The sequence below is a fragment of the Temnothorax americanus genome, unplaced genomic scaffold, assembly GCF_048541705.1.
Source record: "Temnothorax americanus isolate GAGA-0224 unplaced genomic scaffold, ASM4854170v1 Scaffold9, whole genome shotgun sequence".
Taxonomy (NCBI): domain Eukaryota; kingdom Metazoa; phylum Arthropoda; class Insecta; order Hymenoptera; family Formicidae; genus Temnothorax; species Temnothorax americanus.
Window position 1 is genome coordinate 60,966 of NW_027509812.1, and position 20,620 is coordinate 81,585.

At 41.5% G+C, this 20,620-nt stretch overlaps 2 protein-coding genes across 2 annotated transcripts; one reads left to right on the forward strand and one right to left on the reverse strand.

Moving 5' to 3' along the window:
* Window positions 1-114: 114 nt before the first annotated feature.
* LOC143907929 (uncharacterized) lies at window positions 115-12,212 on the reverse strand. The gene is made up of 8 exons (XM_077425069.1): window positions 11,770-12,212; window positions 10,850-11,405; window positions 8,769-10,637; window positions 6,287-8,687; window positions 6,011-6,097; window positions 5,398-5,654; window positions 5,195-5,278; window positions 115-4,538 (listed from the first exon to the last, which is right to left on the reverse strand). The coding sequence occupies exons 2-8, from the start codon at window positions 11,402-11,404 to the stop codon at window positions 4,203-4,205; spliced, it is 5,589 nt and encodes a 1,862-aa protein (XP_077281195.1). The 5' UTR covers window position 11,405; window positions 11,770-12,212; the 3' UTR covers window positions 115-4,202.
* Window positions 12,213-12,688: 476 nt separating this feature from the next.
* LOC143907921 (uncharacterized) lies at window positions 12,689-18,501 on the forward strand. The gene has a single exon (XM_077425042.1). It carries the CDS (start codon window positions 14,251-14,253, stop codon window positions 18,415-18,417), a length of 4,167 nt encoding a protein of 1,388 aa, XP_077281168.1. The 5' UTR covers window positions 12,689-14,250; the 3' UTR covers window positions 18,418-18,501.
* Window positions 18,502-20,620: the final 2,119 nt, after the last annotated feature.

The following is a 20,620-nucleotide window of genomic DNA, read 5'->3' on the forward strand; positions in this document are numbered from 1 at the left end:
TGGATTTTATAATCATAGCCTCATTAATCGTGCTGCATATTGAGTTACAGATATGTTGATTCATTCCACTTGATATACATTCCACTAGAACTCAAATTGTGTACATGATCAATATATAATTAGTTTGTGCACATATATACATACACATATTTTTATAATAAGCAACAATCGATGTACTTTTATATTATAAGAAACTACGCTCCAGAAACTTGTTCTATTTTCGCGTTTATGTGTGTGTATATATATGTGGGTGTGCAATCCCCATTTTTGAAATTGTAATCCGAGTTTAGCTTCTTATAATAGCAGAAACTGTGTACAGAATTTTTTCAGTGCTCAGTATTTTAAAATATTTTATCTTTTATCGCAATTCATACTTTATAATCATTTAAAATCGTTTCTTCTCTTATAAAATTAATTTCAACATTTATATAGTAAATATAAAAAATAAGCGGCCATAAGGCCCAGTGTTTCACAAGTGTCGGTTAACTTTTAATCTTAGATTAACTCACTCTTTGTCTCTTTTCAAGAGGGGACGTTAGAAGGAGACGAAGAGTGAGTTAATCTAATAGCGTTTTTCACTGGCAGAACTGGTATGCGCACTCAGTGCACATTAAAGCCGTTGTGTACACCGATTTAGTCTCTAATATTTAAAGTAAAATGAAAATATTTCGACTGATAAAATACTCAGTACATATTTTACCAAATAGTGCAATAAAGAATATTGAGGATTTCATGATATTTAACCCGATTATATTAAACATACACTTTACGTTGGTTTGTGTACGACGGCTTTAATATGCACTGACTGCGCACCGGCTCTGCCACAGTGAAAAACGCTATAAGGTTAAAAGTTAACCGACACTTGTGAAACTGGGCCTAAGAGTACTAGTGTTATATGTGTGTGTGTGATAAGAAAAAAATTTTATATAATTAAGAAAAAATTTCATACGTTAGTTATTTTTTCAAATATTGTAAAGTATTCAATGGTAGGTTAAATTTAAAAATTCTTACGCAATTTTTTTTTATATAATATTATTTATTTCATATATATTTTTAGATTAATAATATAATTTTTATACGTTTGTACACACCCGCCATGTATGTAATTCAAGTGTGTCAGAATAGCATCGTCTATATTTACAGTATCATGTGTTATTTCTAAATAAGAAAATTTCACATAATTGCGAATATGATATTATTTCTGACGCGTGATATGATATAGAGAGGAGAGTATTATTGAAACAAATGTCAACATATTCAAACTGAAACGTTGAATTGTCGATAACAATATGATTCTTTTCAATTGTTCTTAACATCATTACCGCGATATTATGTAGCATTATGCTGAGTTGCTTAATTAATTATCTAACACGTAATATCGTCACGTATTCTGTAATCTGATATCGTGGCAAAAAACAGACAAGAGCTCAATAAAGATTATATGTAGTAATCAAGTGTACATATAACATTATCTGTTTATTTGATTACAAAATAGGAGCATTATTATATGACTAACAGTTATATCATGTCAATGACACGAAGAAATGCTGTTGAAATAATGAACTCTTATATGATTGCAAATGTTCTTACAAGTCATTCTTAATATTACTCTATAGTATTGTATACATGGCAAATTCATCCAGATGATTTAAAAAACTCGACTCTTTATTTACCGTGAGTTTTGTTTGTCGCGATTGGCGACGCTAAATTATCTGAATATGATTTATTAGTTCTAGCATTACAAAAAGTTCTCGATTACACATTCCAATGTTTGTTCTATTAATAAACGTTATCTTAATGACTGAATATACATTGTAAACATGTACAGCAAGTGTTATGTGATGGGACACGACACGTTCATACATCATTTTGCATTGCTTAATTTACTAATAAGTATACATATATATATATAGCACAATACATACAAATCACATGACGTTGTAATTATCCTGTTAGGCGAGCTTGGTCAATTTTACATATGTACCGTGAGTTGTTTGCAACATTACAGGGCTCAGCGGAGCATGGACAATTGGAATCTGGGTTTTCTCGCAAACGTCTATTTTATAATTCATTAGCACTTTAATTAGACCAATCTTGGTCTGATTAACGGCAAATCTTGACTGATGTAAACTGCGCAACAGTTAAAGACTTTTTAAAAAGATCAACTTGCAATATTTTATTTTGTCTATATATATTCCATTCTAATATTTTATTCTTATCTATTCAAAAATGACGTTTTTTTTTCTCATTTATCTAGAACGGATTGATACAAATGGACAACCATCTGCATTGATATTAAGTATGATTAATTACTTCTGGAGCATCAACTTAATCGGTAATATTCTTGTTGCTGTTGTTGCGTTATATATACCATAGCGAAATGTTTAATTAAATATCGATTCTAGAATCTCAATCTCAGGTAGAAAATATGGAAATGCAATGAGTTGTGCACGCCGGTAGATACGAAAGATACGCAAACTCAAACTAAGCTCATAAATGCATGAAGTCATTTTTAAACTCTCATAAATCTTTCCGTTACGATTCCTCACTAATACCACGTTGGTACTTATATATCTCGTACTATCGCTGTTGTTATGCGGAAAATCTCATTGCAATCAAAATAAAAACATGCCGCGTAACTAACGATTACGTCTTCCATATATGCATAATAAGCGTCTTTCTAAAATTTTACAAGTGCGCAAAATTGCAATTATAAAACAGATTTACACAAGACTACATTTTGGATAAAGATAACATCTTCTTGGGAAACTTTGTTACATAAATAATAATAAAAAATTATACGTTCGAAATTTTTTCGTCAACTTTTTTCGTTCTCATCCATATTGTGTCCTAGAATAAAAGAAAATATTTTATATTCTGTTTATATTTCTCAACAATCTCACCTGTGACAAGTCTCTCTTTGTAATGAAAAATTTAATCGTATAATACATGAAGTTTTATGAAAATTTGTTTGTTGTATGACAGAATCTCAATATATACACGTAATTAATATTATTATTATTATTATTATTATTAGCATTATATAATAAATTACAATGCATTTTTATTTAAGTGTCAAAATTGGTTTTTCTCAGAGTTAATTACATGTTTCACTCAATCATAGCTCATCTTCGGCGATTGAAACAAAAATATCGCTATACAAATTCACACGATCATATCGTTATCATCTTTTAACACGAAGGTCCTGCCACAGTTAATTTCATAACCATATCTGTTATAGCATGTGTGTGCATGATTCGTACTCCGTGCACCGAGATTTCAAGCTGAGAATATATAACTTAAATGGAAAAATACTCTTCATCCTGGAAAATGGAAGAGAGGGAAAATAGGAAAAGGGGTAGAGGAGGAAGAAGAAAAGATACATCTTTTGCAATCGTGAATCCGTCGCATTGATGCACCTGCTCTCGCGGCGGTTTGCTATCGGCGTTTTACGAGTTTATTTCGATTCTATGCGATGGACACACAGTTAAACGGATTTCGACAATTCATTCACCGTTTGATCTATACCCACGCGTTTCAATTATATGTTTACTCTTTGTCAACGGCATTCGCCTTTCTATTGAGCCCGCGTAGCACACCCGCGCGTCAGCGGTCGCACGAGCCAACGTAAAGTCGTGGGGTACGGATGCGGTGCGGTACAATTGAATTAATCTCGATCGAACAACGCGACCTCCGAAATGAAACAGGAAATCACGTTATCGCGCGTGGCAGCGTCCACAAGCATGCGCCGCGAAACAAGCGGCTCTCATTAGTTGTTATTGTTCGATCGTGATTAGCAACAAAAGCATGTTGTTGCCGAATATAGCACATTATCGCAATTATATCGCCTAGGAGATTGTTGCAGCCATTCGGAACGTGAAAGCGGACCGGGGGTCTTTTGAAAGAGCTGTAATAATTGAAGAACGCCCTATTTTATTTCGTCTCCCCGGCATTGCTTATAGTTACAGAAATATCATTCAAAAATATCAGACGGTCTTAAACGCAATGTTATTATTCTTATTCACATATAATCCTTTGAGTATCGATCGAAATCGTTTCCTTTCTTTATTTTTGTACAGTGTAATCCGAAGAAGGAATATAAGGAATATATATTTCGCCTCGTTGCTGCGCGTCCGGCAACAAGAACTTGCTCGAAGCAAGCACCATTTTTAACATCCCAGCTGATACTGGGAAAGAAAACATCACGATTCATCCATGGTGAGGTGTAGAGCCAAGTTGCGCCTTTTTTCGCGATTCATCCGGTCAGAGATTCGAATCAGGTTTGCCTGCTCGAGACGAAGAGCCCGTTTTAATTCCTGCAGCTTCCACCCCGCCTCAATCTGCTTCTCGGTTATTTGCTTCTGCAAGGCGGCGATCCGCCGGTTTAAAGCATCGTAATCCGCCCGCAGCCGATCGCCACCGTAGTCCCGATTAATCGCTGATCGATCGCAGACCGCAGGGCTATCTTGTTGCACCATATTTGAAGTCAGTAAACAGATCTTATCGTGCAATTCAGCCAGTTGCGTTAGTGTCAAGGACTGGAAACGATAGATAAAGATATCTGGTATATCAGCGGACGAGTTATATTTCCTGTTTATAACTTATTCGAACAATATGTATATCTATATATTAATGTAATATAGATAATTAAAATAATGTAAATAATTTTGTATATATACATGTATAGAAAGTATATTTTCTTTTGAACCAAATAAGAGCCGGTAAAAAAAGTAACGCGATTGTTGGTGAGTTGTGAATATACTTTGATTTTTAATTACATATATATGAATTACAAAAACGAATAATCCGCTGCTTCACTTTCATTTATTTATTACACTGAAAAAAAATGTTTTAGATAAAAAAAATTATTTATTTAGAGATTGTGGCCAAGAGAGATTATTTATTTAATATAATACACATATTTTTTTTTTTTTTTTTTTATTTAGAAGTAGATATTTTTACTTAATTTAAATAAAAATATTTAATTCTAAATAAAAATATGTGTATTATATTAAGTAAGTAATCTCTTGGCCACAATCTAAATGAATATTTTTTTTGTCTAATTATTTTTTTTTTTTTAGTGTACAAGTACTGCGCGTCGATACGGAGAAAAAAGTCGACGTGAGATTTAATAAATATAAAGAAGCAAACGCGAACCATAGCGGAATGAACTCTTATCACCGCACGTACATACCTTCAACCAAGATTCAGGGTCAAAAGCTGCAAGCTCATCGCCATTATCCACACCTGCAACCTTGGTAACTTCCACACCAAGCTCCTAGAAATGATTCATTTGCAGCGTTAATATGCAAGCCGGAAAATTCAAATTATCCTCCGAATAAATTATCAAACAAGACGCGTACTAGACTAACGTTACTTATAAGTTACTAGACTCACCGATAATTGCTTTATATAATTCTCATTGTCTCTTCTGCATTCATTGAGCAGATCCAGCAGTCTGTCGATATCCTGCACCTCGATCTCCGTCAGATAAATAATCTCGGACAGCTTTTGCGATTCTCTCAGTAGCTCCACGATGGACGGCACGGTCCAGCGCTCGATCTCAAAATCGTCGTCCCACGTCGTCGCCATCGCGGGTCTCGACGGAATTTTGCCGTCCACAAATTGTATATAATCACGCACGCGTCGCACGGCTATTGTGTCGCGAGAACAAATGCAGAACCAACTTGCAGAAATTATGTAATCAGAGTTTGTGTTCGTGTCACTTTCTATAGTATCTCGAAATTCGTCCAGATATTGTTATATATATTGTTCCCGCGAGCCAAAAACTCTGACACGCGACTTTTGTTGACATCGCGTAATTAATAGATTATAACGATTTGAATAACGTTGACTTCGAGTGTTCGCAAGTTTATGGAAATGCTTGACTTATTAAGGATATTAGCCGGACTAATTACGGGCTATGAATAAGGAAATTCGCGTCTCCGCGATGCGATAAAAACTGTCGCAGTGGCAAAACAGTTGAAAAAGTTTTTATGCAAGTTTTTACCGTCATATTGCTTTTCAATTTGCTTCTTCAGTAATTCATTCGCCTTAACGAAGTCGCCGCATTCATCCGGTTTAATCACGCCAGCCTCTGGAATTACAAAGATGTCTTTCCTTTAATGCGAATGCGCGCGGCTAAATTCAATGGTGAGAAAACGATTCGCCAAAAACCAGCAAATATGAATGAAGCGCGTTACACGACTAAATTATATCCATTGATTTATAAACACAGCCGTGCTAATATTTTCCAATAATATATATTGAAAGAACCGGTACAAACCTACGGTCGGAGGGAAAGATCTCAGCAATTCGATTTTCTCACTCTGCAAACTGTTAATTTCCTCTTTCAAACGCTCTTTCTCCTCTTGACAATGATCCAATCCGGATTTCAGCTGCGTGTTTTCAATTTTTAGCGTATTATTTTCGACAAAGAGTTTTCGGATTTCGTCCTCTGACCCATTAACTTCTACATCGACTCGCTCAGGATAATCTTTTATTTCGTCTTGCTGCGCTTTCAATCGACCTAGTTCTAATTCGAGACCGTCATTGATCATCTTTAATTTATTATTCTCTTCCGTCGCGCGCTTTAAATCTTCTCTCGCCTTGTCTATCTCGATCATCAATTTTTTCAATTTATTTTTAAACCTGTCGATATCGTCCACATCCTCTATAAAATCGCCTTTTGATTTCTCGATATTCTCTTTTAATTTATTGATCTCATTCTGTGCCCTTCTTAGCTCATCCCGCAATTCCTCATTTTCTGTCCTTAACTTTTCTAAAACCTGCCGCTCTTCATCACGCGCCGTCCTTACTCTCGCCAAATCATCTTCTCTTAATTTACCGTTTTCAGTTTCGATCGGTTCGAGATCTCTCTGCATCGCTAACGCTCGATCCTCCGAAGCGGCCAATTCGATTGTCAGTCGTTCGTTGTCCGCCCTGCATTTATTCAAATCGTTTCGTAATTGGGCCAAAACATCCTTTAAAGCGTCCGATTCCTTTAAGGCGGCGTTCTTGCTCGCTTTCTCTGCGTCCAGCTCGTTAATTACGTCATCAAGCTGCGCACGTGCGTCATCAGCGCGAGCTTTTAAAATCGCAGCCTGAGTTTCCACGTCGTCCGTCACTCTCGTCAAATCGTCTTTTCTCAATTTGCCGTTTTCAGTTTCGATCGTTTCAGCCGTCTCGAAATCTCTCCGTATCGCTAACGCTCGTTCTTCCGAAGCGGCCAATTCGATTGTCAGTCGTTCGTTGTCCGACCTGCATTTATTCAAATCGTCTCGTAATTGGACCAAAGCATCCTTTAAGGCGTCCAATTCCTTTAAGGCGACGCTCCTGCTCGTTTTCTCCGCGCTCAGTTCGTTAATTAAGTCATCAAGCTGCGCACGTGCGTCATCAGCGCGAGCCGTTGAAATCGCAGCCTGAGCTTTCACGTCCTCCGCCTCTTTTTCGAGTCGCTTTTTTTCATTCGACAAGTCAACAAGCTGTCCATCGAGAAATTTAATCTTCGTTTCGACATCGCCGAGTACTTTCTTCAATTCATCGATCTTCCCTTTTAACTCGCTGTTCTCATTTTGGAACTTATCGAGGTCATTCCTCGCCACTGTTAAATCCAACTTGAAGGAATCGAGTTCCGTCGCTATTTTAATATTTTCGATTTTCAACACGGCATTCTCGTTTTCTAACGCGGCGTACCGTTTATTCGCGTCGTTCAATTCCTGCTTCAAACTCTCATTTTCCACACGCGTCTTATCCAGCTCCGCCTTCAGGTCCATTAATTCACCGCTCAGGACGATCGCCTTTTTCTCAGCAGCTTCCCGCGCGGCTTTATCCGACACAACTTCTTTACCTAATCCACTCACTTCCGCTCGTAAACCGTCTAACTCGCTCAGAAGTGCCTTCTTCTCCTCCAGCAACGCGGCCACATGATATTGCAATGCGTCCACCTTGTTTCGCGCGTCGATCGACGTTTTCTTTAAATCCTCCACTTCGCTGCTCAGTTCGCCATTCGTCAATTCGAGAGCGTCTAAATTCTTCCGCAGTTTCTCCGACTCTGCTCTCAATCTATCGTTTTCCGATTGGCTAGCAGATAATTCCAATCCAATTTTTTTTGATAATGCCTGTTCAGCTATCAGGCTGGACTTCAGACTTTTAATTTCGGCCCTCTGCCCGTCACCCTCGCCTCTCAGTTTGCCAAATTCTTCCTCAAATTTCTGTCGTTCTTCCCTCAGGCCCGCGTTCTCCAGTTTCAACCCGTCAACTTCAGATATTAGCCTATCTGATTCATTTTTCAATTTGTTGTTGTCGGCTGTTAACATATTTGCCTTGGACTTTAACGTGTCATTGTCTGATCTCAAAGCTAATATTTCATTTTTCGTGTTTTCTATTTCTGCCTTTAACATTGATACTTGGCGCGACAAACTGTCTTCCTTATCTTTTATCTTATCGTTCTCCGTTCTTAATTTCGCCAATTCAGACTTCAATGTTTCAAGTTCCTCTTTCAAAGCGACGACTTCATCCGTAACTTTCGTCAGTTTCTCCACTGTCTCTTCTTTAGCGGATTTTTCGGCGAATGAAGACAGATTCAGTTTTTCCAACAGATTTTTAAGTTCCGCGATCTCTCCCTCGAGCTTAATCTTCTCATTTCTAAGATTCGTTATCTCCTTCTCTAACGCTTGATGCTCAACCTATGAATTTCAATGTGATTATATTATCAAAGGCATAAAAAGTTACACAGGAGGAATATATACGTAACTAATTATCTCTACCTTACAGACGTTTAAAGCTCCCTTTGTCTTTTCATTCTCGGCGGATAACTTATCCGCCTCCATCTTAAGCTTGCAATTTTCCAACTTCCAATATTCAATATCTTCTTCCGCTTTAGATAATTGCGATCGAAGATCAGATATGGCCGGTCTTAAATTATTAATCTCGCTCGTCATCTCGGCATTCACGGCCTTTAGGCTCAACGACTCCTCGCCCAGATTCAACAGCTCGTTCTTAAGGGCGTCTCTCTCCTCTTTCAGAACATGATTTTGCACCTTCATCTCGTCGATCTTTGCGATCAAATTTTTCATCTCGCTTTTCAACGCCGCTAATTCCTCCTGAATGTCTCGTTTAGCAGTAGTTTCTGCACTTAGATCTAGTTTCAGTTTGCCGATCTCATTTTGCAAAGCGTTGATCTCATTCTGCATCTTGTCCCTACCGGTCTGCAAACTAGCGATCTGAGCATCGAGAAACTTCATTCGAGCCTCGGCGTCGTCGAGCTGTCCTCTTAATTTATTTACCTCGTCCGTCGATAAATTTATTTGTTTCTGCAGTTCGTTTAGCTTCGCGTTCAGCCTATCATTTTCGTCCCTGTAGTTATTCATCTCCGTCTTAATATTTTCGTTCTCTACTTCTGTTCGGCGAACGTCCGCCCGTAGCTGTTCATTTATAACTCTCGTCTCTTTCAGTTCGTTATTTAACCCGGCCACTTCTTGCCGCAAATCTGCAACTTCGTTATTTGCCCTCGTCAATTTATTACTTGTATTATCCGCTTCCTTTTTCAGAGTTTCTATTTCGGACAATAACTTTCTTAGTTCTTCTTTCCCATCATCCGCTTCTTGTAACAATTTTCTGTTCTCCGACTTCAACTTTGCCATCTCGCTCTGCAAAGTATTGAAGTCCGCGAGTAGCTTGTTATTATTTACATTAGCCCTCTCCAATTCTTCCGTAAGAACTCCATTCTCGACTTTAAATTTGCTCAATTGTTTCTTTGCGTCGTCTAACGCTACATTTGTCTCAGACAAGTCGTCTTTAAGAAGACCATTCTCGGATTTCAAGCTGTCTCTTTCACTTGCCAGACTGTCTCTTTCGGTTTTAACAACAGCACTTTCGTCCTGCAGTTTATCGTTTTCAACCTTTAATCTATCCATTTCTCGTAGCAGTCTATCGAGACCGTCCTTCAATGCAACTCCTTCGGACTTTAATTGATCCGTCTCCGTCACTCGCTTTTCTAATTCACTCGTTAAACGCTCATTCTCGGATAATAATTGATCTACCTTTGCCTTAATATTATTATTTTTCTCTCTCGAAGATTCCAATTCCTTAATCATATTATCAAGATTGTTTTTCAAAGCAACATTTTCTTCCTTAAGTTCGTTAGTCTCCAATTTAGCATTTTCCAATGTCTCCTTCAAGAATTCATTTTCAGCCCCAAGACTATGCAAATCGTCCCTCATGCCCCCCAGCTCTTTTTGCGCCACTTGAAATTTTTCTTTCTCGAGCCGCAGGTCAACGTTCAACTTATCGATCTCGCTCTTCAGCTCGTTATCCTCCTCCTTCACTCTCAAATCGTCTTGCATTTTTCGAATTTCCCTATCTAACAACGCACTCTTAATATTTAATTTGTCGCGCTCGGATTTTATTGTCGCAATCTCCTCCTTCAGGGACTCGCGTTCGTCGTTCAGCTCGTTTATTTGACGGTCTCTCTCGGACACCGCGCTCCGTATCTTCCCCAGCTCATCGAGAAGTTCCTTTTTCTCCGTCTCAAGATTATACAGCTGGAACCTCATATCCTCGATCTCGCTCTGCAACTTACTCACGCCCAGCACCGCCAGTTCCGACTGCCGCAGGCTTTCGAGTAGCTCCGTAATCTGCGAACAAACACCCAATTGTCCATGAATATTATTGCGCGAGTTGGACAAGTATAAACATCCTCCTGGCATTTGTCTCATCTCGACGAAACAGGAGTGTAACGTGTCTCGGCATAAAACATTCATGACTTTTAACGTATCGTAACGCGCGACCGCGCGCGTACGACAACGAGTATTTACAAACACGGGGAGAAATAAAGGGAGATATATACTTTATCGTCAGGTTTCTCAGGTTCCTCTTTCATCTCGGCCATCTCATCCATCATGGTCGCAGGGCTGACGGTCATCTGATCCACATCTAATGCAGGTGCGGCGGCAGAGGCTCTCTGTTGATCAAGCTCACTTCGCAGAGCCTCCACGTGAGCCGTCTTCTCGTCCAAATGCGTTTTTAATTCAGCCAGAAGCGTCTCGCAATTACGTAGCTGACTTAGCAGCGCCGACATGTCCGTTTCTTCGTCGTCCGTAGGTAAAGGTGGGACACGCTCCTCTGTGACCGGTGTGACAACCTCCTCCATTGAACGACGAATCTGCGCCAGTTCGGCCTGCAGACGCTCGTTCTCCGCTCGCAACAGATCTTCGTGGCTCTTTGATAGATCCACCGACGTCTGCATTGATCTCTCGACAACCGCGGGCACCTGTTGATCCACCTTCTGACCATCTTTCATTAACTCACGAAGCTTTGCCCTCAAACGATTTAATGCCGCACAGGAAGTATCCTCCTCGGCTTCCGCCAGTTTCAGCTTCAGATGCGAAATCGTGTCTCGCATTCTGTCACGATATTAACAGCGTTTGCACGTAATTATATTGGCGTACCGTATTTAATGAAGATAGATGGTTTTCGAGGAAATATCGCGACCGACGAACTGTGATTAATCTCCTTTTAAAGCTATATAACTTCGCGGAGTCTAAAACAGAAGTCTGTTCTTGCCATTATGATTATTTCCTCAACGATTAATTTAATATTAATTTCATAGCAGCCTTTTTTGCCATTCTTTTTCTGTTTATTGCTCAATTATTTTTCCGCTCATCAAAGCAAATTGCGAGGAGAGGGAGAGGGAGAGAGGGAAAGAAAGAGAGAGATTCATTAAACCGTCTTAGCGAAATTTCATAGTCCAATAGGCATTATACGTACTGTTTTTTTTCGTCAGCGAAACGATCTCTCAGCGCAGCTATTTTCTCCCTCACGTATTTAACTTTTTCGCACGGATCGTCGCAGCAATCTCGTTCGGCGAGGCTCTCCACGAGGTTGCAAACTTTTTCCGCCAGTTCCTCATTTGCATTCTGCAGCCTTTCGTTTTCCTCGCGGTAATGCACAAGCAAGGGATCAGTGCCCAATACCCCGTCGGGCTTCGCACCTATATGGAAATTATTTGACCGCCCGAAATATATATTCGGTACTTTCTTTTATATGAACTAAGAAAACGCGGACCTCTTACGGTGAAACCGCGCACATCGATGATGCTACGCAAACTTAAAAGTAAAGAACGCGAAAGAGTGAACTTGTGAAATAGTGATATATATACATCGGAGAATCGTTTACTTTGATGATCGAAATATTTTCATTTGATAGTTTCGGCGAAATATCCAAAATCAATATGGAACAGATTTTATTACAGAACCGTTCCATAAGTGGAATTCCCGGCGCGCCGAGAAAAGCAAACGTGCTAAAATTACTCTTCGTATATATATATACTTGAACGCCCATTTCTTATAAAATTTATTCCATAAGAGATATAGCGTGAGGGGGGGAGGAAAGGTTCGGCTATGAAGTGGAACACCGATACCGAATGATCGCAGAGCTCGTTTCAGAGACCTATTTTCGCTCTCGAGCTGCAGCCGCTCCATGCGCCACTTCTTCATCTGGCACTTCATTACCGTCAGTTTTCGCAGGGCGAACGGCAAGTCGTAGATCTCCGACTCCTTGGAATTGTCGCTGAATGGGTTGTATTCGCAGCAACAGCACGGCTCGTGCGGCGGCGATTCGATCGGCCTCGCCGGCCGCGGTGCATGGCATCCGCATGAGCAAAACGGCGGTGCGTATCGATCGTCCATGACCCGGTGCAATTTGGTGAGAACCACGTTTTAACCTTTCTGCATAGCGTATACGTTCCGCGACGCGAATTTATTCCTGAAAATGCCCTTACAATCATTACGACGTACTTTCCGGCGAGCGCGTCGGATAAAAGATGTAAAAGTTACTTGGTATCCGGCGCTAGTTCTAGACAGCACCTCTAACATTATCGGAATGAAAAACAAGTTATTTATGCCTCGGGTCAATTCACGGATAACCCGTGACGGTGCAGCGTGCTATCATTGTTTCGCAAAAAGAAACTTTGCCAAGATAAAATCTTTTTATGCAGATATGAGGTTGCGCGGAAACTCGTGAAATGTCAGGCAGTATCGGCATATACTCTTCTCAATGAGCTCGACACGTGACTCAGCGACATTGATAGCGAGATCGATATAACTCGATTTTGCAATTCCAAATTAAACTTCGGATAACTTATAGTTTCCAAAATTGTACGTATATGTATGTACAAAGTAAACAGAATCTTCAGCGGTTAACACAGCAATAAGCTAATATTAAATAAATTGTCTCGTCGCGAATTTATATCGAGAATTTCGATCGCATCAGAGAATCCTATACGTGAGATTGTTGTCGATATAGAGATGGAGATGCTCGATGCGGAGAGAACACGCGCATTATTCACCGAGTTTCCCACTCGCGAAGTTCTCGCGCGCGCTCCCCGGGAAACCGGAAGTACCGATTACGTACGACCCACATAATTAAGCGGTCGCTATAATTAAATTGGGCGCAGTATGCCCCAGCGAAAGTCCTCGTTGGAGCAGTCTTATTAGGTGTTCCGATATATTGAGGGCCCAGGCGCAGCGATACTGAACGCTTCTTAAGTTTCGAGAGTTTCGAGAGCACTTGGACCACAGTTCGGTTCTGTTGGAGAACTTATCGAGAGGGCCCGTCATCAATTAAATCTGCGCGGTAATTGCAAAGGAAGGAGGAAAACACGGATGCGGTGCGAGGGGTTAACGGAACTTCAGCACGAAACTTTCCGCCCCCTTTTTGCTCGCCGCGGCGCGCCGCGTTTACTCGTGCAAAATCACCGTTTCGTTAATCGAATTGCCGTAACAACGGCCGGGCTCTTAGCTCTTACAAAATGTATAATAAATAACGTGTACGTATGTATGTATGTAACATACATGTTAACAGCTTGTCAAACGTGAAGATATCTGTGCTCTCAGTATACGCATGAAAATCGATTTCCTATCTTCCGAAGAGCGCCGCTCATTAGTGACAATTCGATATATATACGAAAATTCTCAAGTACATACATACAAGTTGATGAAACTAGATAATTGGAAATTGTTGCAAATTATTGATATTATTGTTACCATGACATGCTGTACGCTTAATAAAAAATAGTAATCGATATTTGTACAATGTAATTAATAAAATAGCGTAAATTAATTGACATTTAAATGGATTTATTAACGGCACAGCGCTAACCACAACGGAACATTTTCAAAAATTTATAATGATTTGAATGAAAAATCTGCATAAAGGTAAAGTCGTAAATAATTTTATACACGTATAAACATGTACATAAAAGATTTTTTACGTGAACTTATAATAGCTATACCATCGATGTGTTTAGCGAAATTTATCTCCCGCTCGATGCCGCTCTGTCGCGTATTACAAAACTCCGGTGAAATTGAAGAGGCAGCGATGAATGACAAATATCTCGACGATTACTTGTCAGTGATCGCGATTGACGTCGCCGTCGAAGAGAAGACGAGGATCGCCCGAATGGCTGTTGCGACCCTGCACAAGCTGCATAACGTGATGCGGCAGATGAGGGACTGGCGTGACGATAGCGCGAAACTGAAGAGTAATATCTGGCGGATGAAAATGGCTTTGCGTGTGGATGACAAGAGTGGGAACGATAGCCAGCAGATAGACCCTTTGATCGCGCATCAGAGGGAGGAGATTAACCGGTTGGAGCAGGCAAACGGCGCACTGGAGAACGAAGTAACGAGCCTGAAACGTGCCCTGACGAAAGCCGAGAAGGATCTCGCGCGTGTCACCGTCTGCGAAATAGGCGATAAGATCGCCACGCTCGAGAACGAATTCACGAGCGAGCGGGAACGTATGAACGACGAGATTCTGCGTCTGAAGAGGCGGCTGAAGGAGGCCGGGGAGAGCGAGACGAGCGTCGTGCTGGTGGAGCAACTCAGGGACAAGCTGAACGAGTTCGCGAGGGGCGATCGGACGATAGAAATAATCTTCGCGAACGCGATCGGCAAGACCGTCGAGATGATTATCGGCCTGTCGGAGGAGCTCGTGAACGTTAGCGAGAATTTGTACAGGTTCAAGACCAGGTACAGGAATCTGCGTCACAAGCTCGATCGATTAAGGGCGATGCTGCGATTGAGGTGCGGTAATGGAGCGGAATATCGGAAGAGGATCGGCGAATTGAACAATCTCGCCGAACAATTGATGGGAGAGATGGGCCGGCTGAGAATTATTCGCGAGAATGCGAACCATAGCGAAAGTTTGGACGCCACGGATATCCCGGACGTTGTTAAGCGCATCGAGCGCTTGATGAACGACTTGAGGAACAATTTAAAGAGCGATCGCGAGGCGATGATCGCCGCCGGCGATCCCGATTGTTTGAGATACATGAAGAAGGTGGTTAATCTAAGAGTAAACCTGAAAGTGCTGTCCGTAGAGCTCGGACGATCGGACGTGCCGATGGATGAACGATCGCGCGAGAACGTTCGGTACGAGAGATGCTTGGAAACCGCTTCGTCATTGAACGATTTCCTTCAGGAAATCGATAGCGAGATTGAAAAGCTGAAGATAAAACCGATGAATAAGTATTGCAAAATCGGCGGCGTAAGCGGCTCGCGATACATGACCAAAGTCACGGAACTCGAAGATATCGTTAAAAAATCAATCGCGGTAATCGCCATTTTGAAACAGGCCCCGCCGGAAGTTATAAGCACCAACGAGAAAATAACGGAAGCGCTGGAAGACTTGATTGAGCGATTGTGCTGCAAAATGAGGGAACTCGAAGTTTTCGATGATCGCGCGAATTTACGTGAGAGAATCGAGCAGCTCGAAGCCTTGGTCGTGTATTTAAAATCGGAATTGTTGAAAAAGAACGAGCGTATAAGTGGGCTGAACGACGAACGTGCGAGCATCAGATTAACGTCGGAGAGAGATCGCGAGAAGTACGAGAAGATTATCGCTGACATGCGCGAGGTAAACGAGACTCTTCGGGAGGATATAAAAAGGGGGAAACAAGAGTTATCGGAACTTGAACGCGATCATTCCGAGCGGCGTGTCGCAGAGATGCAACTGATGAAGATTGAAATGGACGCAGCGAGGAAAGAATTGCTGGGCCTTCGCGAGGACAAAGAGACGTTGTTAGGGGAAACGGGAAGGTTGCGTAACGTTCTCGAAGTGAGAGACAAGGAAATTGAGAATATTATTACCCAGGGGGACGCGCTGAAAGCGGTCCTTAGGACCGAGACGGAGGATCTGAAGACTAAGCTTGGGATCGCTTCCGACGAAAATGTAAAACTGAAAAGTATAATTGAGGGACTTGGGAAACAGGAGGTACGCGACGAGCGACTGGGCAAATTGAAAAGTTCGGCGGAGAAAAGCGGCGGGGGGGAGCGAGACAATGCTGAAGAGCGTGCACGAAACCTCAGGGAAGAATTAGAGTGCTTGAAAGCCGAGTCAAATGAGCCTGAAATAAGTCCGAACAAGGAATCGGACGAGCGAATCGGCTATTTGAAGCCCGTGCCGGATAAAGCCGTCGGTGACGGGGCCGGGTCGGAGGGTGAAATTTCTGATCTCGAGTCTAACGAGCAGTCGTTGACGTATCGATTGAACTGCCGGACGAGCATCGGCGAGGAAAGGTCGAACGAATTCGACAGGCTGATGGCGGAGTACAAAGCTTCGGGGAATAAAGTCAAACAGCTTCGGAACGAGAAAGAACAACTTGAGGGAGAGTTATCGGAGTTGAGGTCCGAGAAAGGATTGTTGGATAGGTCGATGGCCGATGCCAATAACAAGTGCGCCGCGCTGCAGGATCAAGTTAACAAATTTAAGTCCGAGCGTAACGGCCTTCGGGAGAAGATGAGCGAGCGCGAGGCTGCCGCGGAGAATTTAAAGTTCGAGCTGGAGAGCATGCGGACGGAGCTGGAAGACGCGGCCGTTGAAGCGGCGCGTTTGCGATCGGAGAACTCGAGGGTCGTCGGCGATTTGGATATGCTGTCGCTACGGAATGCCGAGGCCGAGAACCGTGTACGAGTGCTGTTGACCGAAAAGAACGAGTTCGCGACGCGTATTAACGAGCTCGACGATGAGAACGTCGCCCTGCGAGAGCGGCTGAATAAGGCGAGAGAGGAGAATGAATATTTGTCCATGGAATTGAATAAATCAAGGGTCGAAAATGACGAAGCGAAAGCGGAAAATACTCTCCTTCGGGCTACCTGCGACACGCGGGAGAGGGATAACGTCGAGCTGAGGCGGGAGAGAGACGACGCGAGAGGGAGAATAAATGAAATCGGTAACGAGTGCCGAGCACTCGGTAATCAACTGAAGATTCAGCGAATGAAGTATGAGGCATTGCGGCTCGCTGCGGCCGCGTTGCACGACGAGAGTAACGCGCGTAAGAATTATTTAAAGAAGATCGATACGCGGCATCCGCTTGCGAGGGAGCGGGGATTCGTCGGCGTTCATAACGAGATTAAGCAGAAGCAAAATTGCTCGGATACCTCGCGCACGAGCGTAAAGGTCGAAATTGGCGAGCGAAGGGACGGCGGAACAGAAGTCAAAGTAGAATCTGACACACGCGACGGTCATGATAACAAAGCAGGGATCAAAGACGAACCAAAGGGCGAGTTAAAGAGACGCGGGAATAAGCCTTTGAAATTGGAGCGGGCAAATTTGAGGTCCGAAAACTCCGAGATTGCGATGGAACTGACGGAAGGCAGATCCGAAGGCCCGGCGGCGTGGACGAATGCGTCGGACGACGAAGAAATCGTCGATCCTATCTTGAAGAAATTTGAAATCTCGCACGAGAAAGGAGCGAGCAATTATTCTAATTATCTCGCCGATCCGAAGATGTCGGGCAGTAACGAAAGGACCGCGGCGCACGATATCGATCAGCCCGAGAATAGGGCGCCGAAGATGAAAGCGGATATCTCGCGCAGTAGTCGCAACTCCTGCCTGGACGGTGAGAAAACGAGGGCAGACTTCGGTGGAGCGACGGTGGAGGAGATTCAGGCTTTGAAACTCGAACTGATGAATCTGAGGGACGAGAAGGCGGCGTCGAGGTCGCAGCTCGAGATATTTGAGGAAGAATTAAACGCATTGAAATCGGAGAGAGCGGCTTTAAAGGACGAGCTCGCCGCCTCGAGGAAGTCGAACTTCGACCTTAGGCTCAGAGTAAACGACCTGCGAGGCGCTAACGAAAAATTGAAGGTGACGAATGCGGGATTGGGGCGTCGTCTGCATCAGGACGCGTCGAGAGGGACGGATGAGTACACCGCAATGTCGGAGGTGTCGGATAGAAGGTCAAAAAATAATTTCGAAGGCGAATTGAGCGACTATCTGAAGAAGTATATCTTCGCGGAGAAAAATCTGCGGATAACCAACAGGCGAAATCGGTTCGATCGCGTCTCTCCCAAGAATCCTGGACTACAATCCGTCGAAGAGAATCTACAACATATAGAGGGACAAAAATCCTGAGATTGAATGGATAATATTAAATTCTGTACATATAATTTATTAAATTTTCATATCTGCTAATTTATAATAAAATTATTTTTATTTAATTTTAAGGAAGGAAGTGTGTAACTGAAAGAATCCTGGACTACAATCCATCGAAGAGAACCTGCAGCATATAGAGGGACAAAAATCCTGGAGGTGGAATGTCTATATACCATAAATTCTGTATACGTAGTTTATTAAATTTTGTTATCTTTACTCGCTTTTATATATCTTTCAATTTATAATAAAATTTCTATTTAATTAGGGATATATATCTGCCAATTTATAATAAGATTTTCCATTTAATTAGGGAAGGAAGAAATTGAAGTGTTTATGTATAGCAAAAAATAGCTCGTGAGATTGAAAGATTGATTTAAATACAATGCTTTGTTAATTCATTATACTTTGAATACATTTTATACTTTATTTAGTTTCTTTTCTCGTTAAACATTTCCATATAACCGGCGGTTCTTTTAAAATTTATGAAGGGTAGCTCATGTTCTCTCGCCGGCGCGAGCGCCTGGGAATCGTTTTAAGAGCAACTGACAAAACCTCCTGAAAGCACCGCGCCGCTACTTCATCTTCAGCTTTTAGGGCGACGAGAGTATAGTTAAAGCCAAACAGGACAATGACAACGGCGCGGGCGGCGTGACGGCGATAAGGATAAAGCGGTGTCGGTGGAGCGCGTAATAATGCATTAATCGCGCGCGCATGTCGGGCCATTATCGCATACTCTACGACCACGGGCATCACGTCGAAAATCCTTGTGTCTGAGATTATTCCAGCAAAAAGGTAAAGCTCGCTTTGCGCGCGGAATAGTTGGTGCTCATCTATCATTCCCCTGGACTGCCAGAGTGCGACGTGGCACATTGCAAATGAGTGGATAGTCCTCGCACAAGCACCCCTGCAATTATATTCTTCTTATATATATCTCGGTCTTTGACCTCTCTGCTCTTATTCTACTAAACAGCCGCAATTACATTTCGCGGGATACAGTAAATATTACAAATTTTTTCTTATATTCTTCCTTACAGCATCAAAAATTGACTGTTTCTAAGTAGATAAAAAAAATGAAATAATAGTATCTAACGACAAAGATAGCATCTCGTTTGGATTGCGATCAATAATTCAGTTTCATTAAAAGAGAAATTTTTTGTTTCGTCAAAAATTCGTTTTATGTAAAAAAAAAAGTACACAGTAATAGCTGTGCGCGTACGTAATAGCTTTATGTTCAATTATGCTCCGCGCGTAATTTTTTACTGCAACACGCACATGGCATACGCGCGCGAGATGAAAGCGCGTACTCGATATGAAAACGCGTCCGGATGTATATTTTGTAATATCTTTCGTGATAAATCCACTGATCGCGTGTATAACAACGGACGTCACACACGCGCGAAAAACATTGGATTGTCGTAATGACAGATGTTACAACGGGCTTGCCCCTTTGTTTTGCGACTCTCTCCGCGCGTGAGATACACATTGATGCCGGCTTTTGGTGTCTGTGACTCTCCACATTTTCGCGGATTAAATATATTCGTGTATATAATCGCGCATCATATACGAGCAATCTCAAATGAAGAGACGCCTTTTGCGCTATTAATGAGAGTAATGCATCCTCGCCTTGTAAATATATTATGCCAGATATAATTATGGGTTTAATTTCAATATTTATCTCGTCTAGCATTTAATCCATTAATGACGAGTATCAATGTAACTGTATAAGTGAATTAAAAAGGACCGCGTTCCTCATTGCAAATGAGAGATTCAACGTTAATAATTACCGTAATTGCAGTGACTTGCGGATATTACTTTTACAATATCGCCGATATCGCGAATACATGAATAAAATATCATTCACGCTCGAAGAGAAGTGTTGCAATTTATATAGTGTCTTCTCATATCCAAATAGACTGTGAATATTTTTGGATAATCGCTTGATAATATTTAGATATCTAGATATATCGGGATTATTTATTTTTATATAAAGTTTTCATATGTATCATATAATCAAATTTTTATAAATAAATTGTCATGTCGCTAAATCAAGAAGGAAAAGTATTTTTAAGCGAAGGTAATCATTTTCGATTTACCTATCAATTCAAATTAAAATTAAAAGGATTCTGTGCACGGGTTAAATAATGCAGAGAAAAATTATATATCTATATATAAATTTATATTT

What these genes read in the sequence shown, in the direction of transcription:
- LOC143907929 (XM_077425069.1), bottom strand. Translation starts at nt 11,404, where the DNA reads ATGCGAGACACGATTTCGCATCTGAAGCTGAAACTGGCGGAAGCCGAG. An exon ending in CTGAGAAACCTGACGATAAA is followed by an intron (nt 10,638 to 10,849) that starts GTATATATCTCC and finishes GTTTGTTCGCAG; the next exon opens with ATTACGGAGCTACTCGAAAG. An exon ending in ACCCTGAATCTTGGTTGAAG is followed by an intron (nt 4,539 to 5,194) that starts GTATGTACGTGC and finishes TATCGTTTCCAG; the next exon opens with TCCTTGACACTAACGCAACT.
- LOC143907921 (XM_077425042.1), top strand. Translation starts at nt 14,251, where the DNA reads ATGTACATAAAAGATTTTTTACGTGAACTTATAATAGCTATACCATCG.